The sequence below is a fragment of the Ambystoma mexicanum genome, chromosome 3q, assembly GCF_040938575.1.
Source record: "Ambystoma mexicanum isolate Mex_15411 chromosome 3q, UKY_AmexF1_1, whole genome shotgun sequence".
NCBI classification, from domain to species: Eukaryota; Metazoa; Chordata; class Amphibia; order Caudata; family Ambystomatidae; genus Ambystoma; species Ambystoma mexicanum.
In genome coordinates this window covers 531187001-531204030 of record NC_090926.1, presented here as the reverse complement: position 1 = coordinate 531204030, position 17030 = coordinate 531187001, and the positions used below count along the sequence as shown (strand labels likewise).

The following is a 17030-nucleotide window of genomic DNA, read 5'->3' as shown; positions in this document are numbered from 1 at the left end:
GGAAAGTGTTGCCTTGGGCAAGCTTACCTTGGAGGGTGTTTGGGCATTTGGTAGTTAGGTGAATGTTTTTGTTTAGTTTGGTGCGCTGGGAGTGTTTTTGTAATCCAGTCGATGTACCCCTCTGGCTGCCTAGTGTTGGATTAGTGTTTTGTTTCTTTCGATTGCATAGAAAAGGTGGGGGGTGGGGAGGGACGAAAGTTTGCCCTTTCCTCTTGTAAGTTTTCACTTAAGTTTCCAGTATGTATAAAAAAAGAATCCGGGTTTGAATCGTATAAACAAAAAAAAATAAAGGAATTGGTTTACCATTTCCTAGTTTCCCGCTGCCTGTTGTCATCTTGCCATTCCACTTGCGGTTCTGCTGTTTTGTCATTCTTGTTAGTGCGGTGCTGTCTCTTGAGATGTGACGTGTTCCTTGGGTGTGATTCTTGTTTCTCGAATTATTTCACATGCTCCACATTTCCGGTTCTCTCTCTTGAGGAGGGCCCTGGCACACTTGTGATGCAGGAAACGGGAGCAGATCGGAGGAGAGGAGGGAGATAAGAAGCTGTGATTCATGATGTGGGGGGAGCCTTGTGCTGTTTGCTGTCTCTGGTTCACAGGCATGTGATGCACAACATTGCCAGTCACTTGAACCGGATGTGGCCGAGTCATTGCTCGTGGCCTCAGGAAGTAGAAGAGAAAAGAGGCCCTTATGAGCAAAGTCAAGGTAATTAGGTCCTAATTGGATGAGAGGAGGCTGCAAGACATCTTGCAGAGGCTCCCGTGGAGGTTGGACCCTTGCCAGAGTAGAAGGGCTTGCAGGTGGCGTAAGAGTGTACTGGGATGTTCGTCCTGTAGCAGAGGGGGCAGTTGATGCAAGCATTCTGGCAGAGGAGTACAGTGGCATGGCATGGCATGGCACCTGTATGTATGCATTGCACTGCGGAGGACATGGTCTACACCCAGCGACAGTGAGGGTGCAGATGATTGGTAGGTCCATGAGTAAGAGCCAAATGTTGGGGAGGAGCCAAAGGGGTGTGGGATGTTTTTACCCATGCATCCGAGCCCTTCCACAAAAACTGTGCCTTACTGGCATTGAAAACATCATGATGGCCAGAACTTCCCAGAAAATGCACAGGGAAATGCATGAAGAATAGGCTGCCACCCATGTTTGCCTATGTTGTGGGCACAGAAGGGCACTGCCTAAAACCACCATTGGGCTACACACAGTAGCCTGAAATCATTGCAAAAGGGGCAATGTTGATTGCCAAAAGCAACCCACTACTATTGGGAATTCATTTTCTTCAGGTCAAATATGGCTACATTATGGGCACAAAATTATTGTACTGCAGAACCACACCAGTGCCATGTGCTGAACCTGGATAATATACTTCCATGTAAAATCTCTTGTTTGAAATACATTAATTCAAGACTGATCCAAAAAGAAATGCATGCAGTACCCGCTTTGGACTCAAGGCGGCGCTATCGGTCTAAACTCTGACAGGAGAACTGCTACTTCAGAAGCTAATCAGCCTTCTGTGACAATTGGGACTTCAAAGCTTGTTAGTTAATTGAAAATCTAACCACCCCTGTTCCCAGAGACAATCTGATTTGATTAACAGGCCAAAAGGCTGGGAAACCTTCTCACCTCCTCACCTCAGAAAGCCCAGGATACCACATGGTCATGCTAACCAAATGCAAAGTGGCCCCCTAGTCTGTTGACCTCAGCTTGCTGGAGCCCACACAAAAGACCTTTTCCCTTGAATAGGATATGGTGATTTTGACTGTTTCCTGTCAACAAAGATCTGCCAGCCAGGAGAGACATGTGATCACTGTCATCCCCAAACTTTGGGGGCGGACTCAAACACTGCAGTACTTTGAATTGAAAGCAAATATATATTTTACAGAAACACTGATAACTCTTGGTAACCAGATGACGGAAATGTGAAATTTGGGGATCCTTAAAATGAAAACTTTGCCCACAATTCAAGCCCAAACTCCAATTTGTGTGATGTTCTGGGGCAAAACCCCACTATTTATTGATACTACAGACTCTGTGTTTAAGGTAGAGACATGGGAATTTACTGGAGTATGTATGGACAGGCCGTGTATATATGTGTATAATTTTTAATGAAAAACCAATGTTGCATAACCCACTAAAATTGAAAATACGTTGCCATTTCTTTACCCAAGCTCCTAGAAACGCCAGAGTCGGAACAGTGCCTACCTCATGTGATATATGATGTGTGTAGGTGATGTAAAAACAACTGTGTATTTGGGAAAATATGTATTTGGATCAAATATAGATTTGTGTGTAAAGATGACAGGGGAGGGCCCTCTGGCCATAAAATCTACCTCATCACTCTGACTCACAACTCAGTTCCCCCAATCAAGGGAGAGAGGAGGAATTGGCCAATGATAAGTGAGAGGGACAGGTTTAGTTATGACCAACGCACACACCCACTTTCCAAAACACATAAAAAGAGACTGCTGGGACAGGTAGAGACATTCAATTCCATTTGCTGCGGAGCATGCTGACCGACGACTTCACATCCAGAGATCCAGACTTCAAATCCATCAATCTCCAGAACCTGTAGCAGAAATTAACTCCAGAATTTGTAGCAGAGAGGCCTGAATACACCAGCTGAATCCTCTTCAGCAGGCCTCAAAACTAACCAAACTATTCAACAGCCGGGCGAGCTGTTTGAAGTTTTGCCGAGAATTTTTGCAAGAACCTGTAGCAGTGCCCAGAAAGCAGTGTTACATCCAGAATCCAGAGAGGCTAGACCAGCAGATCAGAGCTGACCCAGATTGCTGTGAGCAGAACCGGTACCTGATTGACCCGCCGAGCAGACAGAACCGCAGCCGGACGTGTTGACCTGATCCGTGACGAGGCCTAGTTCAAATTTATATTGTGAGTACCTAGCAGAACTGTGCAGAACCAATCTCTTAGTTAAATAATCTAATCCAAACTATTTTAATCTAAGTAGAACAGCCTCCTAGAAATCGTGTCATCTGTCATTTGTAAAGCTGCACAACTGTCACCTGTCAATTCTGCAGCTGCAAGCTGTCACCTGTCATTTTGAGTTTTACTTTAAATCCGAAAATCTACCTTTATTAAATCGTCCGTATCTCTGGAACCGTTTGGGCTACGAACGAGATTTAACTTTCCTCTGAAAGCTTAGAATCTACTCCTTATATTTTTTCTGCAATCACGATTTACGCACTCGCGAAATTTACCGCGATTTGCGATTTTGGCTCAATTTCTCCACTTGTCAAAATAGCAGCTCGATTCTTTCTTTTGTTAAATTCCGTTGCAACTTGGTAATAACTCATAGAGCATTGCTAAAGTGAGCCTGAACTAATACCAACACGCATCTTCCACTCACCCTGAATCTCTAGAGGGAATTAAAATCAGTTGGCACATTTTCCCATCCATTGCCATCACATTTAAAAGCATTTTGGGCCTGTGTTTCAAACTCCTACCTGTTTTCTCTAAACTTGCTGGGGAGGAACTGAATTTCGTATTGTATTTGATTGCATTCCTGAGAACTGTGTGCTCCTCTTTCCATCTCCTTCCATTTCTTACATTGCATAGGGGAGGGGGGTGAATTTCCAGAGAAAAAGTGATTATCTTATCTTTTGCTAAAATCATATCAAGTATTTCTGTACTGCATTTTATTCCTCATTGCTTTTCCCTTGAAATCATAAAAGTATTTTTGCTACTTTATCCATCCTATACTAACTCCTCATTGATAATAAAGACATGTGCTAGTGCCAGATTACCCATTGTTGATCAACATCATATGTCTAAGTGTACTATCAGATATTAATTTATTATAAAGTGTGATATATATATATATATATATATATATATATATTGTTTAAATTCTCAAATAAACCTTTTAATTTGCAAAACAAACCTACTTCTTGGCTCAGTGGGGCCAGGGGGATTCTAAGAGGGGGGTGTCATACAAGGGTGGTCATCCAGAGTACTGAACTAGACATAAAAATACATTAATAAGGGTTTTCCTCAGCATCCCAGACTAGGCATTGACTTGGCTGTAGTGTTGATTGAATAGCGCTTACAGGGGAGAACCCACTTGTTGAGATGCTACAGCAGGTGGGTGACCTAACCAAAGGGGTGAAGTTAGGGGCTAGTGGTGGATTGGGATACCCACCCTGCACCTGTCTGTATATCGTGGGAAAGTCAGGAACTGGAGTCCCATTCCCATTCCCAGGCAGCAGAGCCGCACAGCTTTCATGCTCTGCACGCTGGATGGCTGTGGGTAGGAAGTGAGGTGGGGCAGAGAGGCAAAGACCACACCTTAGGGAATATGGCCATGTGCAACCAAAGAGTTCCTCACCTCCAATGAACCCACTAATGAACTATGTGATTCTCAACTGCTTTCTCCTACAAACAATGGCAGAGGATTGATTCCCTTCTCCTGCTGCTTCTCCTCCCAAGGCTCTCACATAGACAAACGGTGTGCATGGACTCACTTTCAGAGATGGACACTGACGTGTATATTCCTGACTCTCTTCTATTTCCACCCACAGAAATCACACAGACATAAGTCTCACACAAAGTGCCCTCAAGCATTATCGGCGCATCCTGTTCCTCTGCAATGGGGCATGTCACACCATTATCTTCACAGGACAGATACTGACAAGTAACCAATATCTTTATCCTCAATGAATATCTGCTACTTACTCCTGCATAGGCACGCAAGTGTGAGTCTCACAGAAGCTGCCACAAGGAATTAACTGCTCCTCCTGGTCCTCCCTGGTGGGAATCACACGCTGCATGTTTCTATCGTTTTTCCCCTTGTGCTTGCGGCTATTACGCAAACTGCTCTCACTCTCAGGGATTTCCTCTAACCATATGGCCCTTGTCTTGCTCACCCATTGCAATTAACTGAATGTTCCACGTGGCACTGCACACAACAATAAACCCAAAACCTGACCCTATTTCTTAGTCTCTGGTGGAGTCCCCAGTCACTCACTATCTGTCCGCACCTGTCTTTCTACACAACTACTCTAACTGTTCTGCAGATTGTTATTCGATCCCTACATTTCCTAAGACTGTCTCCATCAACATCCTCCTGCCTCTCAGAAATCTGCATAAGACTGAAAATAAACACCAACCGCACGTGCTCCTTCATAGGACATATGGTCAAACGTGTTCAAACTTCTTAAAGAGTTCACCTGAAGTTTGGATTGGTCCAATCCTACTAAATGTGGATGATTCAAGGTTCTAGCAGCACAGTTCATCCAGGTTAATTAATTACATGCATTCTCCGTTCCCACCTTATACTTTGTGCATCAGGAACAGAAATACACATGCAGCAGCAGTTGGGATGCTCAAATAGCACCCGCAACAGACTCATCACTTTTGTCTGCTGTTTCATCCAATCACAATGCATTCCTAGACATGCCCATGCTTGTAGGAGGAATCCCACACTCAGTGGAAGGGGCAATCAGAAGAATAAAACCCAAGTGTAAACCTGTGCATCTGTTTACAAAGTCCACTGCCAGACCCTACCGGTGCATGGTGAGATCTCCAAGATGATGCAGGGACCAAGCACGGGTGGTGTGGAGTGAATTTGGTGGCTACCCCCACCATGCCACAGGCAGGAGGCAAGGATACGCCACATGTTTGTAATAAAGGACATAGTCCCTTTAAAATGTTCTGTTGATCGAGAAAAAGGGTAGCGTTTAGACTAGGAATAGTTGAGCTAATAAATGATTCATTTTAATGCTGGTGCACACTGTGCAAACCATTGAAGTCTCCATATAGATGACTCACAAGTGGGACCGAGCCATGTCTGTAAATGTTTGATTCGACTCCTATATGGCTCCATCCAATTCAGGCCAAAAGGGCACTATGATTTGAATTGGGTGAAAGCTTTTCTGAACAATATAAATATGTGGATATGAATCAGGTTACCTTTTTGTTGATATGAATAAATTAAAATGAGCCCTGATGAAGCTCTCCCTTTCTGTTCCTTTCTAGTGAAACAAATTAAGTCAAAGGTGAAGCAAAAATAACTGTTAATAATCCCCAGGGAAATGGGGATACAAGGTCCAAGCAGGCGGAAGTGATAACATTGCATGGCTTGCTCTGGATACACAGGCGTCTAAGGAGGAAGCGGCAGAAGAGGTTGAGAAGCTGGTGTTGAAAAGCTAAGAAAGAGGTGCTTACAGGAACCAATGGTGAGGAGCGAATAAGCTAGCCCTTATATATAGAAGTACCTAAAGAGGAGGTGCTGAACAGTGAGTGGTGATTATAGAGAAGTGTGATCAGGGCGGAGAGGTAGAGAATTACCAGAAGTGGATGAGAGGCAGAGAAGGAAAGTAGGATAGGAAGGAGAATGGGAGATCATGAGATCACATAAGGGGTACCCTGGGGTGAGGAGTAAAGAGCATGAAATGACACATCAAGGAGGTACAATTGAAACAAGAGGATGGGGAGGAAGAGATAGAATATATAATAACATGTTTTCCCAGGTACACGTTGATAGCAGAATATCGATAAATTGAGAGAAAATATATGTTATGGGTGTAGAACCAGGACCCCAAAAGGAGGAGGTTGTGAGAGTCTGAGAAAGGACCCCAAACATCTTAAAGTAACCAGCCACATTTCTTCCTACAGCTTTGGGCATTGGTTTAAGGCAATCGCCAACACATGAATGGCTATGCAACAACTACTGTGCTCCAGTGCAGACGTGAGAGCCAGGATGAGGGTGAGGCCTTCCCACCCTACACTATCAGCACAATACAAATAGTAAGGATGCTACGAATACCTAAAACATTGGTTATGAAAAAAAGAAGATTCATGTTTATGCTTTATTGGGATACTTACCGCAAAGCACACACATTTTTGGGTTTATTCTGTGAAGCTGCTGGAAAGGACAAAGCCCTGACATTCATCAGAAATCAAACAGCTTTTGCTTTGGACTATTTTGAATCTCCCCAATAGACCCATATGCGTGCACCGGTGCATGGGCACCATGCCCATCATTCAGTTATTCTTGTACACATTCTTGAGCCTGGAATAACTGATTTGTTTTTCTCCTAAAAGGAACACTGATAAAGAAGTGCTGGGATGAAAATGGTGGTCACTCATAATGTAGAATGCAATAATGTCGAAAGTCAAAATGTCTAATTTTTTTTTAGATGTCGAAAACCGATAATGTCGAATCTTTTCTACATTTTTTCGAATTTTTCGAAAAAAATAAATAATTATATATATAATTAAAATGTGTTGAGTATGAGGGGTGAAAGGGTGGTGGGGGGTGGAGGGGGTGGCCGGGGGGGTGTTGGGCGAGGGGGGTTGGGGGGGGTTGGGGGGACTCCCCCTAGTAAATGATACTCTTCTTTTTTATGTATTTATTGATAGTGCTAATTGACATTATTGTTTTCTACATTTTTTTTCGACATTTTTGTAAGTCGACATTTTTTTTTCTACATTATGACTATAAACCGATGAAAACACCACATCTGCTCTATTGTTGGTTATTCTTTGGGACTTCAAATCAACTATAATAATGAAACAAAATCCAGGGGAACAAACCGCTGTGCTGCGTTCTCCCATGAAGACCAACTGCTCACATCTACGTAATATTCAATATCAAGTCATGAAATACAACTTGATTATAAACAAGGTATCCAAAACCCAATGTGTGTAAAAGTCACAAAAAATAACATTTATTGAAGTGGTAGAATAATCCATTGTCCAATGCCTTTCAGACTAATCTAGTCCTTCACCAGGGACCTCTGCTTAGGTTGGATCACCAACCGCTGTAAAATACATATTCAGTTGTGTCCTCTGTCTAGGATGGAAAACAAATTACCGAAACCACCAGCCAACGCCAAAGTTATATACACATCTAGTTGTAAGTCCCAGCAGGGAAATAAATCTGTCAGCCGCTTTATCCAAATGCATATGGTCGATAGTGATTAATTTGCTTTAGTACTATTACGTTTAGGTTGTGCCCGCTTCCACACATTTTTGTATCAATTCAACTATAACAAGGATCTGGAACCTTTGCCTCTCCAGATGTTTTCGACTACAACTCCCATTGGCCCTCGCAAGCATAGTCAGTGGTGAGGAATCATGGAAGTCATAGTCCAAAACATCTGGCAAGCCCCAGGTAAAAGGCCTCACACCTTCAATCTCCCAGCTACTTCTGCATCTGCACGCATCAACATGGCCGGACTCACACGTCGCCTCTTTGCTGCCACTCACCCTCTCTTCCTAATCCCTCGTTGCAGAACCTAGCAACAAGAATCATAAACATGGAAATGGTACGCAAATGCTACGCAAATGCTACACAAGCCCAGTTACATTGCAGGACCAAAACTGAGAGCTAGAGGTCTGGGCCTGATTCATGGATTTTTTGTGCACGGTTCAAAGTGACTTTGCACTGCCAACACCAACCCTGTTTCATGGAACTGTGCAAAGTGTATGTTTGCAGTGCAAGGTCAGTGCATAGTCATTTTTGCAGTACAAAATGAACTTGCACTGACGTTGCACTGCAAAAATACACTTTTCACAGTTCTATATATCAGAAGGTGTGTCAGCGGTGCAAAGTCACTTTGAACCTTGCAAAACATCCCATGAATCGGGCCCATTGTAGGTAGAAAATAATGACAAAGAAACCCAAACGTATGACTGTATCCATTGTGCAATTTTGTCGGAGAGTCACACACGTTCCAACTGTAGCCTTATACTACAGAATTAAGTGTTTGTATTTTTGTCTGCTAACATTTCACACCTCCTGCCATTATTGTTAATTGTTTTTTGGCACACAGCCTTCAGCCTCAGAAGTAAAATGTGGCTGAAATGTGAGCCACCTTTCCTATTGAAGGCCCTACATCTCAGTAGGTGCTGGTGTGTAACACTAAGGACATACCGACACCCCAACATGCAGGTATTCACCCATTAAACAGTTACTCACCAATGAAGTAAGCCAGCAGGATAGCTAGGAGCACAGCGGCAGCGATAGCTGATAAAGCCGCGCACTTCCAACTGCAGTATTTGGAGGGCTTTTTCAACTTGAATGCATTTCTGGAGAATGTGTTTCTAGGCAAAAGTCTTGGAGGAGGAGTGTACACAGTCCCAGAGGTCAAAGGGTATCCAGGAGAAGAACTACTAAACAGTGGCGTGGTTCCAGAAGATGTTTTAAACAAGAAATGCCTGGAAGGAAAATAAAAACAGAGAGAAATGGTTAGCTCATAACATATAAAAACACTTCTATGATTGTGAACACACATTATATTGCGTCACAGTGTATATTACACGTGTTATCACAACCCTCTCCTGACCCACTTCCTAAAAATACGTCTCTCCAGAAATGTCACATTTGTAGAACTGGATACCTGGACTCACTACCAACTAGCCGTACCAAATGGGCATGTCCGTGAGACAAACTAAGCACTGCGTTTCTATTGGTCAGTAGAGCCAAACAATATTTTAATTTGCATTTTCATTCAACAGTAGATTGCCATGTTTTGTGCTGCTGCATAAAATGATGGTGTTGCAAACCTTCCCTCGGGTTCCAGGGTGTGATACCAGCTCCCCTCTTTCTCCCACTGCTCAATTGCTACTGGATGCGCTTAGGACACTTGACTCCAGGTTCCAGAATATAGCTCTAGTGTATCTTGTGCTCCCACTTTTAACCTCCCAAATGGATGTTCTCAAGGTCCTTCATTAAAGCTACCCGGCTGTGGCACCAAGTCCACTCTGTCTGGGTCGCAGTTGTGACCGCTGGTGAACCCCAATTGACGTCCCCGTGGTCTCACAAAGTTCAAACAATGCTGTAGCGTGATTAGGAACCTCTTATGCAAGATTTAATGCAGATTTCTCTCTTCCTGTTACTGTTCACATATTGCAGTAGGACACTGGTGATTGTTCACGCCAGGGTCCAGAATGCAGTGTGGCTTTCTGTCTATCCCGCAATGCACACATAAGTCTCCAGCACACGTGTAAAGATCCATTCCGGATTATAAAAAGTCAGTGCCGGTTTGGTTGTTTCCCACGGTGGTGAAAAACAAAATACTGTTATTCAGTTGTTACACAGCTCACCAGGAACCAGAATGCAGTGTGGATTGTCTCTTTCTCAGCAGCCCCAGTTAGTTATGGGAATCAAGTTCTCTGCTGTTCCTCCTAGCCTGTTCTCTCAATTATCCTCTTGTGTCTTCCGACCGCCTGACCCTCTCAACACAATCCTGACATGCTGTCACTCATCTACATCTCCACCAGATTTGCCAGCCATATTCTCCCCCTATGATGTCCCTGTATCCTGCTGCCACTCTCCCTCCTCATAGTTGCCCATTATTTGTGTCCTCCCAATGTTTTCTGTTGCAGAAATAACTCCGCCCACCCAATTAATTTGGAAAGTGTAGCAAGAGACAATAGTCAGTTTAATACATTGCAATCAAATGAAATAAGCCACAGAATGGCCTCGCCTAAACAAAAAGCAGCAACCATGCACCTGTGACTAAACGGGAAACCTGTCTGCACGTGTTGGTGCTGGCAAAGGGCCCGTTCTCAGAATGACTTCACGTGGCTTGACTAAACAAACACGCTCCTGGCAATATGCATTCTCTCGCTTCACAGAGAAAATTCCACTTTGTTCTTTTTCAATGTCTCCTACACCGTTGCTTCCATATGACACATTCTTTTTGAAAATGCCATAACGGATGTGGGCTCGTAACAATGTCTGTCAGGGCTACTGTCTTTTCAATTATTATTTCCCATATAAAGACGAAACATAAAACAGCACAATATTTGTTATATACCCTCACGCTCCCAGTCTCGGAAGGATAGCTCAGCGGCAACATGCTTGCTGTGGAAGCAAGACGACATGGAGCAACACAGGTTCAATCCCTGGGTCCGCGCTTAGAAACCTCTGAGTATTAAGCGCATTATGAATAACCTATCATACCACTACCCCTGTATGTGGGTTTGGGGGCGGCTCCCCCAGGTCCTTGCCAGCTATCTTGTAGGATGGCACTTCGTGTCTGGCTCTTCTTCACAAACCTTCCTTAAACCTTCCTGTAGAAGTCTTCCTTTGTATCTTTATCCCAATCAGTCCGGATTCTCTCACCTTCCTGACACCCTTCTTTTCTGATTTTGTGCTCCGGCGGGATCCCCTCGCTCTGATCATCCGGCCGGTTCTTGTGCTCGTGCAGACTAACACGTGCCGCTGGATAGGGACAATAGGTTGCAGGAGATTCTGTGCCTCGGGGTCCAAGTGGCCGCCTCATTAGAGAGCACATCCTTTACTTTGTAAATGCCAACTTCGACACCACATTGTGCAACATTGAAAGGATCACTTAAATCATTAAGGTTTTGGAGCATAACAATGAAGAGAATTGTATAACAGAACAGTGTATTCTGTTTGGATTTTTAAGTACAAGTTTAAAGAATTCTGTTAGGTATGTATATATAATATAACACAATCAATTAAATTGTTCTGTCACATATTTGTCTATACAAAGATACATGTGTTGTTTCAGTGCAGCATTGTGCAAGTGTCCCACTATTATAACTGCCTTATGGTTAAAGCTTATTAAGTTAATATATGTACATTAGATTTTTTATCAATAGTTTAATAGATAGGTGTGTTTTGAATATAAACACACAACTTTAGCACTTTAATATAAACAATGTATTTGTGGTCACTGTTTCCACTGTGAGAAGCATTGGGCTATAAAGCTATAGATTGACATAATTTGTATGAATGCTACCGATATTGTATACAAATTGAATGCCTGATTTCAAATGGGGGCTGCACTTTAAACGTAGGTGTAGAAGTGAGGCATACTGTTTTGTGCTGCCATTTGATTTGGAGCAGTGTCAAGATGGTGGAGGGGCACAGAGCGGGGATAAGATCTCCCCGTGCAGGCTTCCTCCATCTTGTCAGTGCGTTTCGTGGTATGCCTGCGAGGGATTTTCATGCAAACGTATATCAAATGGATTCCAATAGAATCTGCCACAGTTTTGCACCTGGCCAACGCCATGTGGATTCCATTGATAAACACCACCTTTAAAGCATATTTATCGGAAGTATTTACATTTCCACAAGTGGGAGTGGAAAATGAAAAGAGCAAAGGTGAGTTTGCCTCTTTTACTCTTTCCTTGTCCACACTGCCTCATGGAACAACATAATTGCATGCAGTTGGCCCAGCAGTACATGTGTGCACATGTTTCCATTCCCCTGCTTGCATATTCAATATTTCATAAAATGACCCTTAAATATTTTTTAAATAATTTTAGGAATAGCCAAATGATTACTAAACAACAGAGTGCACACTGAGATTATTGTGTCTGGAAATACTGCTTAAGCGCAGCACAAACAATGCCGGCCCTGTGACAGCTGCAATTACAGCCGGTGCTATGAGGACATGCTCGTCCCTGACCAGTACAATAGCTAGTGTTACACAGATTGTGCACAGCCACATTTTGCACAATTAATCCCTGAAACTGAGGTAGTCCAATGTTTTTAAAGAATGTGAGTAAATGCTGTGGCAATAAGCCCTGAGCCGGCGGGCCATTACCGCCTAAGGTAATGCCCCAGGGCTCATAGTGCTCCTGGGCACTAACAGAGGCCCTGGGGGGTATTACCATTAAACGGTAAAGGCCCACCGATGAGGGGCTTATTGCCATTAGAATTCTGGGGAATTTAGTCCCAGGATACAAATGGCGTTGTTATTGTTTTCAATCGGCATTTGTTTTGCCGTTTGAAAAAAGCGGCGCTGCAGTACGCGTTTATTCTACAAAGACTAGAACATGCGTACTGCTTTATTGCTACAGATCAACAGGGTGCCATTTTGGGCCAAGTTGATCCATAATAATGAATGGAGAGGTGAGTGAGGAAGCTGACAGACACGGCCTGGCACGTGATGCATGCAAATGCGTACAAGGGATTACACTGTGGTATGACTCGGAATTGAGCGTATCCCATGGCATCGGCGCACCAGGTTCTAATTAATAATAATTGATCTATCGGGTTAATTCCTGGAAGGGCTGGTGTTAAATTGTTTGCCAATTTAATTCTAGGTTAATCACACCTTTGATGTACATGCACACAACTTCTCCCACAACAGTTTCAAGCCTTCATCATTTCCATATTCGTAGTTAATGGAGTCATTCTAAAATACCTCTAAGCTTTGAAAGTCTTAATGGGCCAGCATTATTGAAAAAGAGTTTGTACAAAAATATAACAAGCATTGGCAAAGCCAACTGTTTGCATATTCACCAAAGCTTTTGTTGTGGTTATCCTAAACACTAAATGGAAAAGTCCAGTCCATGTAATAAAAGCCTGTATCTGGTGCACCGCAATTGTGCATGGTATTTGGTAAACATTGCCCTTTTGTAAAAATGCATTGAAACTATAAATATTTGCAGCTGGGCCATTTAGCTGGGCCATTTTTGCCTTCATGGAAAAATACCTTGAAAAATGTCAGAGCTCTGGTGCACTATTTTGGGCCTATATTGTGTCTTAAACCCGCAGGTGATGTGTTGCCTAATTTCACATTTTAAATTGTATTCTTTGCCGGATTCAATATATATGGCTTAGATATATGGCTCCAAAAAGCAATGTGAGTGCAGGTGGGACGGGGTAACATTAGGCTGTATCAAACAACACGGTTGGAGACAACTATCGAAAAAAAAGAGATACCCTCTGCTTGGAACGTTTAGATTCACCCTGCATAATGCATGACATCACCAGAATGTGTTTACAGTCTGACACACTAAGGTGCAGCATGTGTTTGAAGACTGCAGCATGGATTGGGATGGTATTACTGGAGGCGCAGAAACTACCAATTAAAACGCATTTGATGGCTGTGGAAGTTGGTCTTGCACTTGTTAGGTCTGTTCAGCAAAGCATGACCCTCGGTGCCAAACAAAATGAACCGGCTGTCCTCTGGATACGAAATTTACTTACAATCTGTTTTTTCAAGCTCTTTCTCTGAACACCGGGATGTACGTTTATTAGTTTTTGACAGATACCGGTAAATCTCTGCTACCCGCTGGCAGGATTACTCTGCTTTACCGAAGGGATCCAAGCACAAACACGTCCGTTCGAGCGTGCAACTGCTTGCTGCAGTAAAACCAACACAATCATGAACTGGAGCTGCGCAAGCGCAGACCCGTGACAGGAAGCTGCAGTGTTTGACGAAGGGATTTTCTGATGTGTGCGCAACATGGCAGGCGCAGTTCATTTTCAGCCTCGATGAGCACAGAAGAGAGTTCAGCAAAACAATGTGGGTCCTGTTTTTCCTCTTATAGACTTTCTTTCAAAAGTTGTCATTAACACGTCCACAGAAGCGTTTTCAGGCGTCACTGTGCACAATAATACATTTCGGGCCCGGTTCATGGAATATTTGCCTGGTCCAAACTGAATTTCCATTGACGAAAAGTAACGAAAAGTGACTTTGGACTGCTTACACAAACCGTGATTCATGGAACCGTGCAAAGTGTATTTTGTCCGTGCAAAGTCATTTTGTATTGCAAAAATGACTATGCGCTGACTTTGCACAACAAAAATTCACTTTGCATAGGCCGGAAGTATGAAACTTCAGGTGGCCAAATGAACACCACAGCATGAAATCACAGTTAGGGGTCAGGCTTAATAAACTAATCAGAAAGTGCTGGTGAATTCTGTCACCAGAATCTTCGATGACTAAAGTTTGCCCTTTGACACCGCAATGGCATTACAACATTGCACTTCACAGAACCTTTTCAAATCACATCATGTGAAAACGTGATGGTTGTAGAATGTACAGGTTTGCACAATAACAACTAGGGCCCAATTCATGGAATTATCTGAGTGCCAAACAGTGCGCAAAATCGTGTTTGTCGATTCATGGAATCGACATTGCAGAACTTTTTCGTGCTTTGGTGCACTGCACGCAGGCTCGGCACGTCACTGCAAGAGGTCAAGTGCCTTGCGCGAGACACCACGAGGAGTGTGGGCATGGCTTGCGCAGAGGGCAGGGTAGGGGGCAGAAGGCAGAAAATGAGGAAAAACAAGAGAAACTGTGGGCATTACGAGGGATGGCATGTCGGGGGCATTCTGGCCATGGTTACTTTGCGCAAACAATTCCATGAATATGCGGAGCACGCAGGAAAACATCTGTGCCAGGCTCATGCAGACTTGCTTTCGGCGCACATGCTTTGCGGGATCTCTGCACACTTTTCCATTAATCAGGCCCCTAGTGTTCTTATTCCACACACCTCTGTACAATAAAACATGTCCTGTGGGATTTGATCCATCTCATACAGAACATATTTATTGATATGCTATTAAGTTATACATAAATCGTTTTGTTTTTTCTTTGGGGGCACTCCTTTGTCTTCTTTCACACACATCTCACTGATTAAGTGATGGGGCATCACCGTAACCTATTTTGCACCAGTTTTAGTCATCCACATTATAGCAAACGAGGCCTTAGCATAACGTACACCTGTTAGCCAAGAATGTCGTCACCCTCAGGTGGAGAATCATAGGGCCTGTGTTACGAGTATGGCGATGTGCGTAAAAGCAGAAGAAAACAGATAGTATTTCTGTTACCGCAATGTTAATACCACATCTACACAGTGCCGTACTTTGAGTTTTGGTGATAGCTGGAGGGTGTAGCTCCATCAGAAATCTGGAGGTGAATCATCCACCTTACCGCCAAAAATCATTAGAATTACCGCAGCGAACCTACCGGTCACAGTCATTCTGGAAAAATGTCCCATGCAAACCTATGGACTCCACAAACGCAAAACTATGGACTCCACAAACGCAAACCTATGGACTCCACAAACGCAAACCTATGGACTCCACAAACGCAAACCTATGGACTCCACAAACGGGGGCGCACACCAACGTGCCACCACTCTTAAACCCTTGGTGAGCCCACTGATCCGACTGGTGGTAACAATAATCAATTTTGCAGATAAAACAGTGGACATGAGGTCCATAGTCTTTTGCTGAACTCCTACCATGTAAGACCACAAAGAGGCCAAAGGTGTTTAATATCCCAAATAGTAATGACCATCATTTCCCTCCAAATCTCACATGAAGGAGTTTCTCCTTATCTATTTAGGGTCCCGCGCCAACAGATCATTTCAATAGCAGGTTGGATGACATAATTGTGCAGATTTAAAATTGAGATGGCAAATTTTAATTATTGCATTATTTTACTGTTGTGTTTTTCTTTACAGATCAGTAAATTGTGAATGTTGCTTTAACATCGTGCAGTTCACTCTTTGCAATTAGCAGAGTTGAGCTCTGCGCATTGCTTCAGGCTACACATATGCACGGATTACAAGGGAGTGCATATTTAGAACTGCCCCACCTTAACGTGGTCTAAAAATATGCATTAAGTGCCCACAATATAAATAAATAAATAACATCGGGCAGTGTACTTCGTTTCTAGGACATCGTTGCAGTTCAAAAAGGAATTCCATGTCTAAAAGAGTTGCAACACATATTGGCATGAAGATCATTGACTATACCTACAGAAATCCCAGCTTAGATCCTCACACTAAAGAAAAGGAAAAGCAAAAAAATCTACTTAACAGCAGCTCATCCACCCCGACCACCGCCCCTGAGCGATGCATCTCAATGACACTAACGAAGAACGTTCCCATCTTCCCAACCCCAAAGGACATCCTATTGAACTGTGCATCTTGCAGATACTGGTCCGATGGAGGGCTAGAAATGTGCAGCTCAGTGCATTTATTTGTGCTGCTCTGAGACAAAATGTCACAAGGTTTTAAATAGGCTTGCCAAGCACATGCTCTGGTCACACTGCATGGTTCAGCTACATTTTCCCAGCACATTATAAAGTTCCTTGTGCATAAATAACTTATAGAAGCCGACAGTTTCACATCATTAACACCAAGTAGCACAAGAACACAAAGGAAGCGGGGTGTAATTTGGCAATAATGTAAAATGTGTGAAAATAAATATTCCTTGTATTGTCTACATTGTCCTCACACAGCTAGTCCCCATCTTAAAAATCAAGACAAAGCACTGAACAATGCT

General features: G+C 43.2%; 1 protein-coding gene across 7 annotated transcripts in view; it reads right to left on the bottom strand.

The window, feature by feature from the left end:
* TENM2 (teneurin transmembrane protein 2) overlaps nt 1-17030 on the bottom strand; it is a 3863575-nt gene that overhangs the window by 734886 nt on the left and 3111659 nt on the right. For all 7 annotated transcript variants that reach the window (XM_069654289.1, XM_069654288.1, XM_069654292.1 and 4 more), the window contains one exon: nt 8943-9181. In XM_069654289.1, coding sequence (XP_069510390.1) covers nt 8943-9181 — 239 coding nt within the window. The remainder of the gene's footprint in view (nt 1-8942; nt 9182-17030) is intronic.